We start from the raw sequence: 13786 nt of genomic DNA, 5'->3' as shown, positions 1-13786 counted from the left end.
AATTTAGATAAGTTTTTAAATTGTATTGTTTTCGCAAATTAATTTTAATAGTTCGATTAGAATTATAAACTTGGTATCGTGATCTAACTACCAGATCGGGTATGAGGGTGTTACAAGTTGACCCTTTTATATGAGTATGAGTGGTAACACCATCACTCATTATAGAAAATCAAGAAGCTTTGATACCCTTCACACAACAGGAAGAATTGACAGAGAAAAGAAGAAGAAAACAATAGGAAAAGAGAGAAAAACAATAGGAAAAGAGAGAAAAAAGAGAAGAGAAACACTAAGAGTTTTTAAAGAAAATATGCCAGACTCAAAATGCACAATTTCATTAAGTATTTATTAACTGAATTTAACTATTTTTTTATTCTTCAACAAAAAGAAAATGCCCGAGCTTGAGGTACTAAAATACAATTCGATTAATGGTCATTAAACTGTAAAATGCTGTGGATGAAGGAGTTAATATTGGATTCAGATGATCCATGCCTCTCAATGGCTTGCAAACATTCCTTTTGAAGCTTTTTGGCTCTCCCCCTCATTTGTTTGACTTCATCATCACTCTCCAAATCCATCAACTTTTTAACTAAACTAGAAATTTCGCCTCTTGTTGTGAACTGATGTTTCTTTATTCGCCACCCGATCTTCCAGTCCTCCACAATGAGCTTACTGTTGAGGTTTTGATCAGCAAATAGAGGAAACGTAAGAAAAGGAGTGCCTGCAAATATACCCTCTTTAACAGAATTCCAACCACAATGACTCCAAAATCCCCCAATGGAAGGATGGCATAACACCCTCAGTTGGTCACACCATGGCACCACCAACCCCTCACCCCCACACCCATGCTTCAACTTCCAACTTCCCTCACGAGCCACCAATAAGAACCGAACACCACTGTCTTGCAAACCAGCTGTTATTTCCTCCGTCTGGACATTTGAAACTGAAAGAAAACTTCCCATTGATACGTACAAGACAGAGTTACTAGGTTGCCTGTCAAGCCATTGCAAGCAGTCATCTTTGTCGCCATGGCTTAAGTCTAAGTAAGGTATAGAAGGGCCGATTGTGTAGATGGAGAGGGACAGTTCTGCTTTTAGAGCGTCAATGGTTTGAGATTCAAGCGCGTAGATTGAAGGTAACAACAGATAATTTGCTTTACCAGCCCACGAAACACACCCCAAGATTTGCTTCAATATAAGTGGATAGATCCCTCCATTAAACCCAGGAAGGTCCAACAAACGTGTCGATGAAACCCCAGGAATGTAGTCAACTAGTTCATTCTCGTTGTCTATATCCGATTTAATACAAGCACTAATTAGAACAATATAAAACAGAATGAATATTAGGATAGATTTAGAAGAACAAATAAGAAGGGTGCATTACCTAGCAAATCCACCGGGAAGTGACCTTTTTCCTGGAAAAGATGGAAATGGTGAAACACTGAAAACATTGTAGTTGACATAGGCCAAAACGAAGCCACAGGGATATTCCTCCTATTTCCAACAGATACCGCCCAAAAAAGATGTGTGTCAGCAATAATAAGAGTAGGTGGAAGCTCAAGTTCAACCAAGAGCTGCTCAAATGGAGCCTCCATCTTGGTCCAAACAGCTTCCAAGAATCCAATCATATCAGAAGCTCGGACCAGCTCAGATGGCACAACGTTTGGTATACATCGAAATCGGATTTTACCAGCTTTCCTTTCAGAGCCTATGAAGCTAAGCCACTCCTCGGTTACCACAAAGGTGATGAGAATGTTATCAGATTTTGAAGCTAGCTCATTGCAAAGGTTCATCAAGGGGTTAATGTGGCCTCGGCCAGGGTACGGCATGGCCACTATGTGGCATACGGCCCGCTTTGCGCTGCTGGTGGAGCTCATATCTCAACTTTGTTTTCAACCTGGTGGGAACTGAGATCACGAAAAGATTGTACTATTATAATAGTGAAACTTGAGACCAAGAGCCTTGAAACTGGTATTTTCTTTATAAGAAGAAAACAAGGAAATGTAACTGGCGACAGATGGATCCTAGAAATTCTAAAAATATGCACATGTAATCCATAAATTAGGATATTTTAAAGCTTGAATTGCATTTTTTATTCCTACGTCTTTTCGTTTCTCAACCTTGTAGTTTACATTAACTTTCTTAAATCTCTAATTTCTAAAAATTATCTTTAAGCAAGTGGGATTTGCAGGCCACCTGAATATAGTAAATATAAAAAAGATAAATTGAATAGCCTTAACTTGGTTTAAAATTTTAGTTCGACAGTAGAGGGAATTGTACATGCATTTCCACTCAAGAAAAGATTAAGAGAAACAATTCATGAATGGAAGCTTAAAACCATTGGTTTTTCAAGAACACAAGACAAGAAAAAGAAACTCTCAGTGGTCTTTTCCTGGTGAAATGGAACTAATAAATGCATCAAGGTTAGCTGCAGAAGACCCTCCTTCAGAAATGGCAACTACACATTTATTCTGGAGTAGTTTTGCTTTTCTTCTAATCTGCTTTCCCTCATCGCTTTCAGCACCCATAAACCTTCGCACAAGCTCTGCAATATTCTCTTTGGTGACTAATTTTTCAGCTTTCACCGCATCATTGACCCTCCACCCATTTCCCCAATCTTCCACGATTTGCCTACTATTGGTATCTTGGTCCAAAAACAAAGGAAAAGTAAGCATTGGAACACCAGCAAAAACAGCTTCCAGGATGGAATTCCATCCACAATGTGTCCAAAATCCCCCTACAGATGGATGACACAGTACCTTCAACTGGTCACACCAAGGAACTACTAACCCCATATCACCACAACGATCTTTCAACCTCGAAGCTTCTCCCCGGGCCACCCACAAGTATCGAACTCCACTGATTTGCAACCCGCCAACAATTTCATCCATTTGGGTGTTTGAAACTGAAAGGAAACTTCCCAATGAGATGTACAAGACAGAACCTGTTTGTTGAGAATCCAACCATTGAAGGTAGCTTTTAGTTTCACAGGAACCTTCTCCAAGTTCCAGGTAAGGTATGGCAGGGCCGATGGGATAGACCGGGAAATTATAAATTGCCCTTAAGCTATCAAAGACTTGGGGTTCAAATTCGTTCGCTGATGTGAATAGGAGATACTGTGCTTGTGGCACTGTTGAAATGCAGTCGAGAGCAAGTTCCAACACTCTAGGGTCGTCCCTATGGAAAATTGTCCGAAGTTCTTCTACATTGGATGAAGACATTCCTGCTATGCTTTCTACTTGTTCTATTGCAAGGAAGAATGAAAAAGAAACAGAAAAGAAAAAATAATTAAACGTAGTTTTACTAATTTCAAAATTTAAGGATACTTCACAAATTTAGCATCCCTTACCTATTAGATCAATTTTTGCATGGCTTTGCTTTATATGGAGGTCAAAATGATGAAACATGGAAAACACAGACGCCGACATCGTCCAGAACAGGGCCACCGGAATATTCCTTCGATTCCCCACACCGGTGCTCCATCGAACCTCGATATCTCCTATGATAGCCGTTACAGGCAACTCAAGTCGATCAAGAAGCTGTTCAAAAGGAGCTTCCATCTTTGTCATCACAGCATTGTAGAAGCCTGGAAAGTTGGCGGTTTTAAGCCGCTCAGGTGGGATGACATTCGGGATTGTCTCCAAAAGTATGTTATGGGGCTTGGGATCAGAGCCGATGTAGCCAAGCCATTCTTCTGTCACAACAAAGGTGATGAGAATATCTTTCTTCCTTGAAGCAAGTAGCTTGCAAAGGTTCATCATGGGGTTGATGTGGCCACGTCCAGGAAACGGCATGGCCACCACGTGGCACACCCTGGTCGTCCGAACATTTGTTGAATCCATATCTGGAACTTCACTGAGAGTGATTTGACGAGTTCGTGAGAGTTGATATTTTCTTTGGACTTTATAGCTAAAACAATAAACCAAGGTCTCAAATTTTGTGCTTTCCGAGTCGTCATTGATGACGACCATCGTAAACTTTGTTTTCAAAGGGATTTTAATATACGTTCTGTTTCTTTATTGAGAAAAGAATATGTCAAAAAGAAGCAGACAAAACTGTAGTGAATTTTCTAAGGTGTCACACTGTCACTCAAAAGAATAAATTCGATTTGATTTAGACACTTTACGTCCTTTAAAAGTCGATGGCACTAGAAAATGAGATATATTAGTTTATAATGTCTGAAACTTTATAGATTATAATAGGAACACGAATGACCGTCTTTCTTGGACTATATGACACATTTTCCTTGTCTGAAAAGGACTTCCATCTTCTTTCTATCTTATCAGATGCCTCATGTTTTGTTTTTGTTTTTGTTTTTGTTTTTGTTTTACCTTTGATCTCAGCTATCTTACTAGGCTCATAGGATGTTTCGTATTGAACTTGCCTTCTTTTGAATTCTAGACTTACAAATTAATGGGGTTTTAACTCGAACTTCATCGTGATGTTATTCTTGGTTCATGTCTTTTCATGCAGAAAAACACTAAAACTTGTAGATGGCAAATGATGTAAAAGTTGCTGCCAACTTATAATCAACAAAGTAAAAACAAATGCATAACATTTATATCAAAATCAATTTACTCAATGAGCATTACATCATGACCTTGTGAGATGTCTTTGATGAAAGCATCAAGGTTTCTTTGAGATGATCCGTTCTCGGCGACTGCTTTTCGGCATTTTTCTTTGAGTTCACTTGCTGATTTTCTCATGTTTTTCACCTCATTGTTCTCTGGATCCATGAAACTTCGGACAAGCTCTGCAATGCTAGCTCTTCTCACCAAACTTCCATCTTTTTGTTCTTCTTTCAACCTCCACCCTATCTTCCAATCATCAACAATTTGCTTACTATTTGGTGCTTGATCAAAAAGTATCGGGAAAGTGAGCATTGGAATGCCTGCATAGATAGCTTCAAGAATGGAATTCCACCCGCAATGTGTTAGAAATCCCCCAATAGAAGAATAGCATAGCACCTTCAGTTGGTCACACCAAGGTACTACAAACCCCATTTCACTGCCTTTTTCCGTTGGCCAAGAAGTTTCTCCACGAGCTACCCACAAATATGGAACACCACTATCTTGTAGCCCAGCAGCAATTTCATCCATTTGGTCATTGGAAACTGAGAGGAAACTCCCCAAGGAGACATACAGAACAGAACACGGAGGATGAATATCAAGCCATTGCAGATAACTGGGGACATTTTGAACCATAGTCTCTGAGGAGTTCCCATGAAGTTCAAAGTAGGGGATTGCAGGGCCAATCGTATATATTGGAATATTGAACCTTGCTTTTAGAGTGTCAATGGCATGTCCTTCAAGCTCATAGACTGAAGTGAATAGAACATATTTGGCTTTTGGCACCCATGAAATGCATTCCAATGAAAGCTGGAACACTTGCCTCGTACTTCCTTCAAATATCATCCGAATATCCGGTGAAATTCCAGAGCTCTGCTCCGCAAGCTCACTTCCATTATCTGTATACAGTCATCAATTAATCATTAACATCATGTAACAATTGAGACATATTGGCAGAATATGGAAAACGCTACAAGGAAAACGTTATACTGTAAATCAGTACCTAATGTATCGATCAAGAAACGCCAGTTTTCTGTGAGAACCATGCTATGCAATACAGAAAAAAATTTTGCTGATGTTGTACAGAGCGAGGCCACACGAAAGTTTCTTCGGTTTCCCATGCAAATTGCCCATTTCAATTCAGTATCAGCTATGATAGCAGTCACTGGTAGCTCAAGAGTATCAAGGAGCTCCTCAAATGGAGCTTCCATCTTTGTCATAACAGCTTCATAAAAGCCAGGAAAATCAGCACCACGAACCAGCTCAGACGGGAGAACATTTGGTATCGAAGCAAAGTGTATGTTATCAGGCTTGGTGTAGGATCTGATAAAACCCAACCACTCTTCGGTGATAACAAAGGTGATCAGAAGATCATGCTTCCTTGAAGCTAGTAACTTGCACAGGTTCATCATAGGATTGATATGGCCCCTTCCAGGATAAGGTATTGCCACCACATGAGTGCCGGAGATAGGTCTCGTGTGGATCAGATTCATGCCAGATATTTAACAAAGAGCAAGATATGGGGAAGAATTCTGAAAACAATCTGGCAAACGCAATTGATGTAAAGTTTATATATACAAATATTTTTAAAAGTTTTCAGTTTATATTTTATTGTGTGACTTGCAAGTTTGGCCTGTAGTTATTAGGCGGTAACAATTGGGACGACAAAGCAACCTGGATGAATGGTTGATCTCACACATTAACCAAGAGGATAAACTGGTAAACAGGGTATGCTCAACATATAGTCTTTGATTAATGTCAATCATCACTTTGATGCTAAAGTTTGACTAGAAAAATTGAAATCAAGGTTACATTTCCAGCACAAACAACCTCAAAGATATAAAATGACTCCGAGTACACAAAATTGAGGTCAATTTAATTTTCTCCCATCCTTTTTCTTTCAACTGAAAACCAGCAAATAACAGAGCTTTGGAAGCTAATCTAATTCCCTGCAGAAGAAATATCACAGCAATAAGCCTTTTTTAATTTAAAAAGCATCTCTCTCTACCATTTGAAACCCAATAAACATGAAAAAAGGCAGGCCAACAGCAATATTATCCTCGGAAAGATATAAGCCTCATGAGCAGAAGTTGAATGGGAAGTTTGAAGTTCAACAAAAAATCTGCAAGTATCAACCGATGGATCAACAGTAGTGATGAGACCCAACCCCCCAAAATCACAGCTATCTGCCCTTTGATCATTCTGCTGATAGTAGCTGTTAAATGCATAGGATATATTACCGGGCCAGCTGATATTGGAACAGGAGCCACCTGGAGACAGCGCAGTACAATCAGATGTAGAACATGCCTCCAAAGCACTTGCAGATGCATTTGACAAATCTTTGTTATTGTTTACAACGCACCATTTTGGAGCAAGGTATTCAACGAATTGAGAATTCACAAGGTTTTTAGTGCCCTGGCCGAAGTTAAAATGGTACTTGGCTTGGCCATCAAAAGTGAACACGCCCCAGTGTCGCTCAAAATTTCCAGAGGTTATGCTTCTATGGTCCTCATCCAAGAGGCTAAATATGAATGTTTCGATAGGAGGATTCTGAGGTCTGAGAGGAGTTCCTGTTTTGCTATGAAGGTGATCAATGAGGCCCTTCATAAATGTCTCAGCAATAGATGAGGTTGCATTGGCTGCTCCATCGGTAGGCCAACCAATGCGTGCAACAACAATATCTATTTCTGGAAACCCAATCTTTGATAATGCACTAACAAGGGTGTCATAACTTAAATCGAAGCTGTTTTTGTAAGTTCTAAGACTGTCATTATGATGATGAGCATTTTCCTTGAAAAGACTAAAGTCAAGGGATATGTTTTTGTTCTGTTGGAAACTTATAAATGGAGAAATAGTCACAAAGAAAGAAGAGTGATGCTTGCTGAGAAATGTAAGTAGTTCGATCATGGTTTTATTGAGGTCAGTCCTGAAGTGTCCTTTTGAAGGCCGACCAGATTCGGACACAAACGTATCAAAACTACATGGAACAACAACTTTCACTTCACCTGCCAAGTTAGCTTTTGTTAAAGTTGCTTGGATGTTCATCGCTGCTCCAATGACAAAGGGATGAAACTGATCACCATAACTTTGAAGAAATGGTTCATCTCCAACAGCAACATACCTACAAAAGGTTTACTCAGCCATTGATGTAGAAAAAGAACAAATGTCAATCATAACTTAATAAATCAAAAGAAAAGGGCAAGAACTTTACAAAGGAAAATATGATGCATCCCATAAAGATTGGACAAAGTTTTGCACTAGCTATGAGACCAAGTCTCTGGTTTCCATTCAGTTAGCTCTTATTTGGCCTAATGTCTAAGAGACTAAAAAGCTAAACCAAATCAACATTCATAAATTCTGCAATAAAGCACTGAAAATCAGTAGTTCAGTACCACTGGTTTGTTATCTTTAAACTGATATAGCTGAGCTTTCCTACTAAATTGTAGCTTACAAACACCCAACAAAGTAAAAAAAATCCATCAAAATCAGCAACTCACCTACCCACATTACCATTCCAAACCCTAACATCAAAACTAAATGAAGAACCACATACCGAAACATGAAAAATATATACCCCATAATTTAAAATAAACAAACAAAATTAAAGGAAACAAATTTATGCCTTAACATCAAACCAAAGAAAAAGATATATATAAAAAAAAAAAAGGAGAAGGAAGAGCAAGAAACATACTCAATTCGAACTCCAGCTCCACCATGAGAGAAGTAACGGGTGACATTATCATGGACCCAACTCTCAGCAGCTTTCCTAGAGGAGTTCAGAGTTTTGAGCATGGAATTGGGGATGCCCAGAGTGACAACAATATTGGAGCCAGAGAGAGCTTGTAGCACAAGTGGGTCAGCATCGAAAAGCTTGACCTTGGAAACCTCGTTGGACTTCAAGAGCTCAACCACCTTGGGAGGTGGGAGAGGGTGAGAAGACATGGTACCCCAGTTGACGCCTATGGCGTCAGCTGTAGAACCAAGAAGGCATAGAATGGTGAGAAAGAGAAACACTGGGAAGGGATACATTTGCTATGATAGCAATGAATTAAAATGTCTTGAGTGGTTGGCTTTGGTGGAGAGACAGTGAAGGTAGAAATGAGTGTGCTCTGTTTTCCTTTTTCCTACTGAGCTTTTAAGTTTTAACCGATATATAAAATAATATGGTTTTAATTATGCTACAATCCCTATACTATCGCCATTTTTAAAATTTAATTCTTTTACTTTTAATTTCAGAAATTTAATTCCTCTATGATTTATAGCATTGTAAAAGAAATTTCATTAAATTGAATTAAGGGCATTTTTTTTTAAAGTATTCATTTAAATGGAAGCCATGTAATGCAAGTAGAAAAAAGAAATTGATTGTTACTCTTTCTTATTTGAAATTATGATCCCAAACTCAATAATTTTATTTTATTAAACCAATTGGCATAGACTCGCATAAATTCAACGACAACTACCTTGGGGTTGAATGCTTGATTGGTATAGGAATAGGGTGGAGACCAGTTCATCACATGATTGGCCTAAAAGTGAGAATATATGGTCTTTGACTAGTATTTATTTTTTATCCAAAAGAATAAAAGGCATATGTTGGGAAAAGGTTACAAGAAAAAACAGGGCCTAAAGGCATTGTTTTGATGTGCAAGGTCATAGTTGGGAGTTATACTGAAATGGGTTTGCCTTGGCAAAATGGGGTTTATAAGAGAAGAGAGAGCAGGTGGAGGTTTGTGATACAAGTCATTACGGAGTTCGGATGATGTGATTGAGGCTTGAAATGCATGTGTTTTACTTTGAAAAATAACTTATTATGGCCTGTAACTATTGTCTGTAGAGAATTGAGTTAGCAATGGAATGGGTTCCATATATATATAAGAATGAGTTTTTGATGGATTGTGGTATGTCCATTTCAAAGATGTTACCTTTGGGAGGTTAGTTAAAAAAGCAAAGCTGCCCAACTGAAAGGTTGGAATGAATTGCAGTTCCCGAGTGAGCACTGCACGTCATACGAAGCTCTGCCCTTCCCTTATTGCCTCACATCACATTTCCACTTCCAAGTCTTACGAAGAATCACTCCTTTCGGTTTTCTACTACTTGCTTCACCTCTTAAAGCCAAAATATAATGATAAAAACAGGGATAGGTTAAAGGCAGAGCCAAAAGAGAATATTGAAGATGCAGGTTTTTGGTCTACAACGTCCCTGAAATGCTGTCGGCGACCCAAACAACAGCTTTTCAAACCAGCTGAGAGGGGTGGGACCCACTCTTGTCCTATTCATTCTTTACAATCTTTGTTGGGTCTCGGCTTCTCATCACTTCCATCTATTTACTTGTTTACCTCTCACTTAATGCAACGTTCAACTTCTTCAATTACAGTTCTTCTCCAAACATTGTTGATGAGGTTTATAAATAGTTTACCATAATTTCTAATAATAAATGAAAATTTGTGGTTACACTTATCATTAAAAATTTGTTTGATTTAATTATAAATTTATAATCCCACTGGGCAACTTTCTTATCAATTATCATCTATTATATATAGATATGTGTTAGAAAGTGATTAATCTACAGAATTCATTATTTATGTGTTCTTTAGAATTAAAGGAGATTGATTCATGTTTGAGATAATTTATTATTTATATTTCACACAACGAACCACGCACTAAGAATTGTAAAACCATGTAGCTACTGCATGTCTCCCTAAAACCATGAAAGCCCTCCTTAGGTAACGACAAAAGCAACAATTGGCATCTATGTATTACGACCTTTTCCCTTTCGTACGTCACTTTAATTGCTTACTTTTCACTTCAATCAAATTAATGTAGACTAGTAGAGATGCAATGAGAGATTGATCAAAGTTGGAGTTCATATCCTCATCCTCATCAAATAAACTTGTACAAACGTGAATTAATATTACAGACAATAGGAATTTATTAGTTTTGGGGGAGAATGACTAGAGTTTACGCCAAGTGGACATATTACAACAAAAAGCTTAATCCATGAAAGAAGAAGAAAAGAACTTGTAAAAATAGAAACAATTTAAGCTATGATGATAAGAGAGCAAAAAATGTAGCAATGATCTAATTTGATATATAGATCTACAAATGAAAGTCAGAAATAGGAATTTGAGTGGTGGGTCTATGTCATTATAGCAAAACAGAAGAATATTATGGAGTGTTATCATAATACATATATACTTACATACATACATACACTTATGCAATAGAACGGAAGAAAAGGGTTGGCTAGCTACTGGTCCTTCTCGCTGTTAGGCAGGGCCAGCTTACCCAAAGGCAGCAATCACAAGGATCATTTTTATTAATTATTATTCATCCATGCTTGCAATGCAGATAGAGAAATTAATAAGTGTTGTTTTCCAGATGGAGAAAAAGAATGTGAGAGGAAGAGAGGAGAGAAGAAGATAATTTAGAGAGGATGGGATTTAAAAGAGTTATATATAACAGCAAATTAAAAGAGAGAATAAAACAAAAAACCCTCAACATCTTAGATGAAGGTTTTATTAGTTAAATGCAGAGAGGTGCACGTGTGCATATATATATATAACAAAGCTGAAGATGAAGAAAGCCGGGACCAGATCACGTACTGTTGTTTAGAGAAGTCTATTTTGTAGTATAAGATTCGGCTAACAAGTGTTTGTGTTGTGTTCAGTGTAACAAGTGTTTGTATTAATTTGTCAGGTAAAAACATATCTTAACCCCACCCAACCCCCCCTCCCCCCCTTTCCAAAAGAAATCCATTCAAATGCAAAATTATCTGATTGGACTAAAGCTTACAAATAGGTCAAAACAATGAAAGCTACCCAATAGCAATAATGATACTTTGCCAAGTTAATTTACTTGATAACATGAATGCAAAGTGACCCATTAGTTCGTTGTTGAGGAAGAAGCTAAAGTTAAATAATTATAGAAGCAAAAAAGGCTCTCTGTTTTTTTTTTTTTTTTTAAAGATGGAGTACAAGGGGCCGGGCATATTAAAAATAGATTAATAACTCTCATCTTATTGTTTTTATTTCAACTTATACATATATATGTATGTGTTTATATATATATAGTAATCATGTTCATGCATGACAAGAAATGAAGAAACTGTAGAAGTGGAAATATGTCGAAAGAGATTAAACAAGATTGCTAACTAAACTTAGTTCATGTGATAACTCATCATAATCACATATAAAACAGCTATTAGAAGATAAAATAAAAAATAAAAATAGTAATTAAGAGAACAACTATACGCTATTAGTGGTTGCAGCAGCGGTGACAGTACCATCGTTAGCCGTTGTTCCACCACAACTACCATCACCGGCAGCACCACCAGGTGGTTGAGTACCAGAAGCCGCCGACACAGCCGTAGTAGTAGGCCTTTTTCGCTTCTTTTTCTCATAAGGAATCCCTCTAGCTTTAGCCTGCCCTCCTCTCACTTCCCTCAAATAAATCCTCACAGCCCTTGTCCCAAAAGGGTTTGATTCCGGACGTCCACCGTTTTCTTCATAAGCAGCTCTCAGCCGTCCGATCAACGCGTCGAGGCTACCCCACGCTTGCTTGAGTGGACAAGAACAAGGATCGGGCGGGTTTGCATGTCCGAAATAAGGACAAGCGGTTACGTGAACCTTAGTTTTGCCGAACTGGTCAAGATATTTCAAGAACTCAATTACGTGTGCGCCGCTGCAACGAGATAGCGTCAGTGGGGGCTTGTGGTTCTTCAAGTACTGCAAGAAAGTGTTCCAGTCGCGACGCTTTTGTGACTCGTAGCGACTCGGTGGATGAGCTGGAGAAGAAGACAATTCACCAGCTCCACCTTGTTGTGAATCCATCGGCACCGGTGCTGTAGCTGATGATGAACCCTCGTTGATGCTATTCGGGTTGGCTCTGGAACCAGAATCCATCGATTTAAAACAAAAAAGAACACTAAACCTATCAAAATCCTAAGCTCTTAGGTTAGGTAAAATAGTAGTATTAGTGTTCATATTGAAAGAAGTGATAGGCTCCCCCACCCACCGGTGACAGGAAAGATTTGCTTGTATAATTGTATTCTCTTTATTGGTGATAGAGAAGAAGATATGATTCTGAGTTAAAGAAGGAAATAAAATGAATTGATGTTAGAAAAAAAAAAAAAAACAAGTAGCAAGAACAGGAATCTCGATGATGTGGGACATCCAAATACACATGTTACGTACATTTTTATATTGAAAATTAAATATTCAAATCTAATACTGTAGATTACGAAGTGGATCATGAGAAATGGTGGTGGTGTACTCTTTGTGTATGTATATTGCTCAATATTCAATAATATATAGTGTATATAGTTTTCATGTAGGGTGGATCACATGGTGGCCCCAATGGAGGTGACATGGTTCACTATTGAATCCCATCCCCGGCGGCCCCATCACCCCTTTTTCCGCTAAAGGATCCATATTCCATTAATATAAAAGCAAAACTAAATGGGGGAGCTTCCTAGTTGCTGTGTAGAAGTGCAGTACACGTTAGGAAATCGAGAGTGTGCATGGGATAGTTATGGTTGTGGTGGTGCATTTAAAGAGTTAAATTGAAATGATAAGACATAGATGAAATTATTAAGAGAAATAATAATTAACTTTAAAAAAATTAATTAATCTCCATAGAAAAATTCCCTTCATTTGAAATTAAAATGTAATATATATATATATATATAAAACATAAAATATAAAAAAGGGCATTAATACCAATAAGAAAGCACATGCACCATGCATATGCTGGTAGCCACAGTATTTGATGTTTACATTTTACCAAGGAATAGAACACCTGAATTAACTTCAATTGTACAACCATTGCACATTTTACGGACCCAAACATTTTACATCTTCAATAATCCCAAATATATATATAATTTAAATACAACAAATAAAAATATGTTAGTACATGCTTCTTGAGTTATTATTATATGTATACATAGAATAATCGCTTTTCTACAATTATAATCTAAAGAAATATATTTACACATTGCATTTTGCTTTAGAGTGCACTTCAAGGCAATGTCATATGTTGAAATTAGATGATCATGAACAATGATTTATAATATATTAGTTTTTTTATCCTGTTTTTAATATCAATTAAATTTATTTGAATTATGTAAATAATATGATAAAAACAATAATAATAATAAATAGTAAATATTATTTTATCTTGTATCTAAACATTATTTTTATAAGAAGATTCGTAAAAATATTAACA

At 37.4% G+C, this 13786-nt stretch overlaps 5 protein-coding genes across 5 annotated transcripts; all 5 read right to left on the bottom strand.

Annotated features, from left to right (window-relative positions):
* Nucleotides 1–341: 341 nt before the first annotated feature.
* LOC108486357 (UDP-glycosyltransferase 87A1-like) lies at nt 342–1945 on the bottom strand. Its single transcript, XM_017790382.2, has 2 exons — nt 1381–1945; nt 342–1285 (listed from the first exon to the last, which is right to left on the bottom strand). Exons 1-2 carry the CDS (start codon nt 1871–1873, stop codon nt 423–425), a joined length of 1356 nt encoding a protein of 451 aa, XP_017645871.1. The 5' UTR covers nt 1874–1945; the 3' UTR covers nt 342–422.
* A 263-nt stretch (nt 1946–2208) lies between these two features.
* Nucleotides 2209–3901, bottom strand: LOC108486356 (UDP-glycosyltransferase 87A1-like). The gene is made up of 2 exons (XM_017790381.2): nt 3346–3901; nt 2209–3240 (listed from the first exon to the last, which is right to left on the bottom strand). Exons 1-2 carry the CDS (start codon nt 3836–3838, stop codon nt 2375–2377), a joined length of 1359 nt encoding a protein of 452 aa, XP_017645870.1. The 5' UTR covers nt 3839–3901; the 3' UTR covers nt 2209–2374.
* A 582-nt stretch (nt 3902–4483) lies between these two features.
* Nucleotides 4484–6126, bottom strand: LOC108486355 (UDP-glycosyltransferase 87A1-like). Its single transcript, XM_017790380.2, has 2 exons — nt 5568–6126; nt 4484–5463 (listed from the first exon to the last, which is right to left on the bottom strand). Exons 1-2 carry the CDS (start codon nt 6055–6057, stop codon nt 4571–4573), a joined length of 1383 nt encoding a protein of 460 aa, XP_017645869.1. The 5' UTR covers nt 6058–6126; the 3' UTR covers nt 4484–4570.
* A 169-nt stretch (nt 6127–6295) lies between these two features.
* On the bottom strand, nt 6296–8688 carry LOC108486354 (glucan endo-1,3-beta-glucosidase 9). Its single transcript, XM_017790379.2, has 2 exons — nt 8256–8688; nt 6296–7685 (listed from the first exon to the last, which is right to left on the bottom strand). The coding sequence occupies exons 1-2, from the start codon at nt 8591–8593 to the stop codon at nt 6569–6571; spliced, it is 1455 nt and encodes a 484-aa protein (XP_017645868.1). The 5' UTR covers nt 8594–8688; the 3' UTR covers nt 6296–6568.
* A 2992-nt stretch (nt 8689–11680) lies between these two features.
* LOC108485851 (protein LIGHT-DEPENDENT SHORT HYPOCOTYLS 6-like) lies at nt 11681–12721 on the bottom strand. The gene has a single exon (XM_017789697.2). It carries the CDS (start codon nt 12460–12462, stop codon nt 11806–11808), a length of 657 nt encoding a protein of 218 aa, XP_017645186.1. The 5' UTR covers nt 12463–12721; the 3' UTR covers nt 11681–11805.
* Between the last annotated feature and the right edge of the window lie 1065 nt (nt 12722–13786).

The sequence above is a fragment of the Gossypium arboreum genome, chromosome 13, assembly GCF_025698485.1.
Source record: "Gossypium arboreum isolate Shixiya-1 chromosome 13, ASM2569848v2, whole genome shotgun sequence".
Classification (NCBI taxonomy): domain Eukaryota; kingdom Viridiplantae; phylum Streptophyta; class Magnoliopsida; order Malvales; family Malvaceae; genus Gossypium; species Gossypium arboreum.
The sequence above is the reverse complement of the archived record's forward strand: the minus strand, read 5'-3'. Positions and strand labels throughout refer to the sequence as shown.

Excerpts from the sequence above, each read along its gene's own strand:
- LOC108486354 (XM_017790379.2), bottom strand. The coding sequence starts at position 8,593 with ATGTATCCCTTCCCAGTGTTTCTCTTTCTCACCATTCTATGCCTTCTT. Across the intron at positions 7,686-8,255 it reads GGAGCTGGAGTTCGAATTGA|GTATGTTGCTGTTGGAGATG; the intron begins GTATGTTTCTTG and ends AACCTTTTGTAG.
- LOC108485851 (XM_017789697.2), bottom strand. The coding sequence starts at position 12,462 with ATGGATTCTGGTTCCAGAGCCAACCCGAATAGCATCAACGAGGGTTCA.
- LOC108486357 (XM_017790382.2), bottom strand. The coding sequence starts at position 1,873 with ATGAGCTCCACCAGCAGCGCAAAGCGGGCCGTATGCCACATAGTGGCC. Across the intron at positions 1,286-1,380 it reads CTTCCCGGTGGATTTGCTAG|ACAACGAGAATGAACTAGTT; the intron begins GTAATGCACCCT and ends AATCGGATATAG.
- LOC108486355 (XM_017790380.2), bottom strand. The coding sequence starts at position 6,057 with ATGAATCTGATCCACACGAGACCTATCTCCGGCACTCATGTGGTGGCA. Across the intron at positions 5,464-5,567 it reads TTTCTTGATCGATACATTAG|ATAATGGAAGTGAGCTTGCG; the intron begins GTACTGATTTAC and ends GACTGTATACAG.
- LOC108486356 (XM_017790381.2), bottom strand. The coding sequence starts at position 3,838 with ATGGATTCAACAAATGTTCGGACGACCAGGGTGTGCCACGTGGTGGCC. Across the intron at positions 3,241-3,345 it reads TGCAAAAATTGATCTAATAG|AACAAGTAGAAAGCATAGCA; the intron begins GTAAGGGATGCT and ends TCCTTGCAATAG.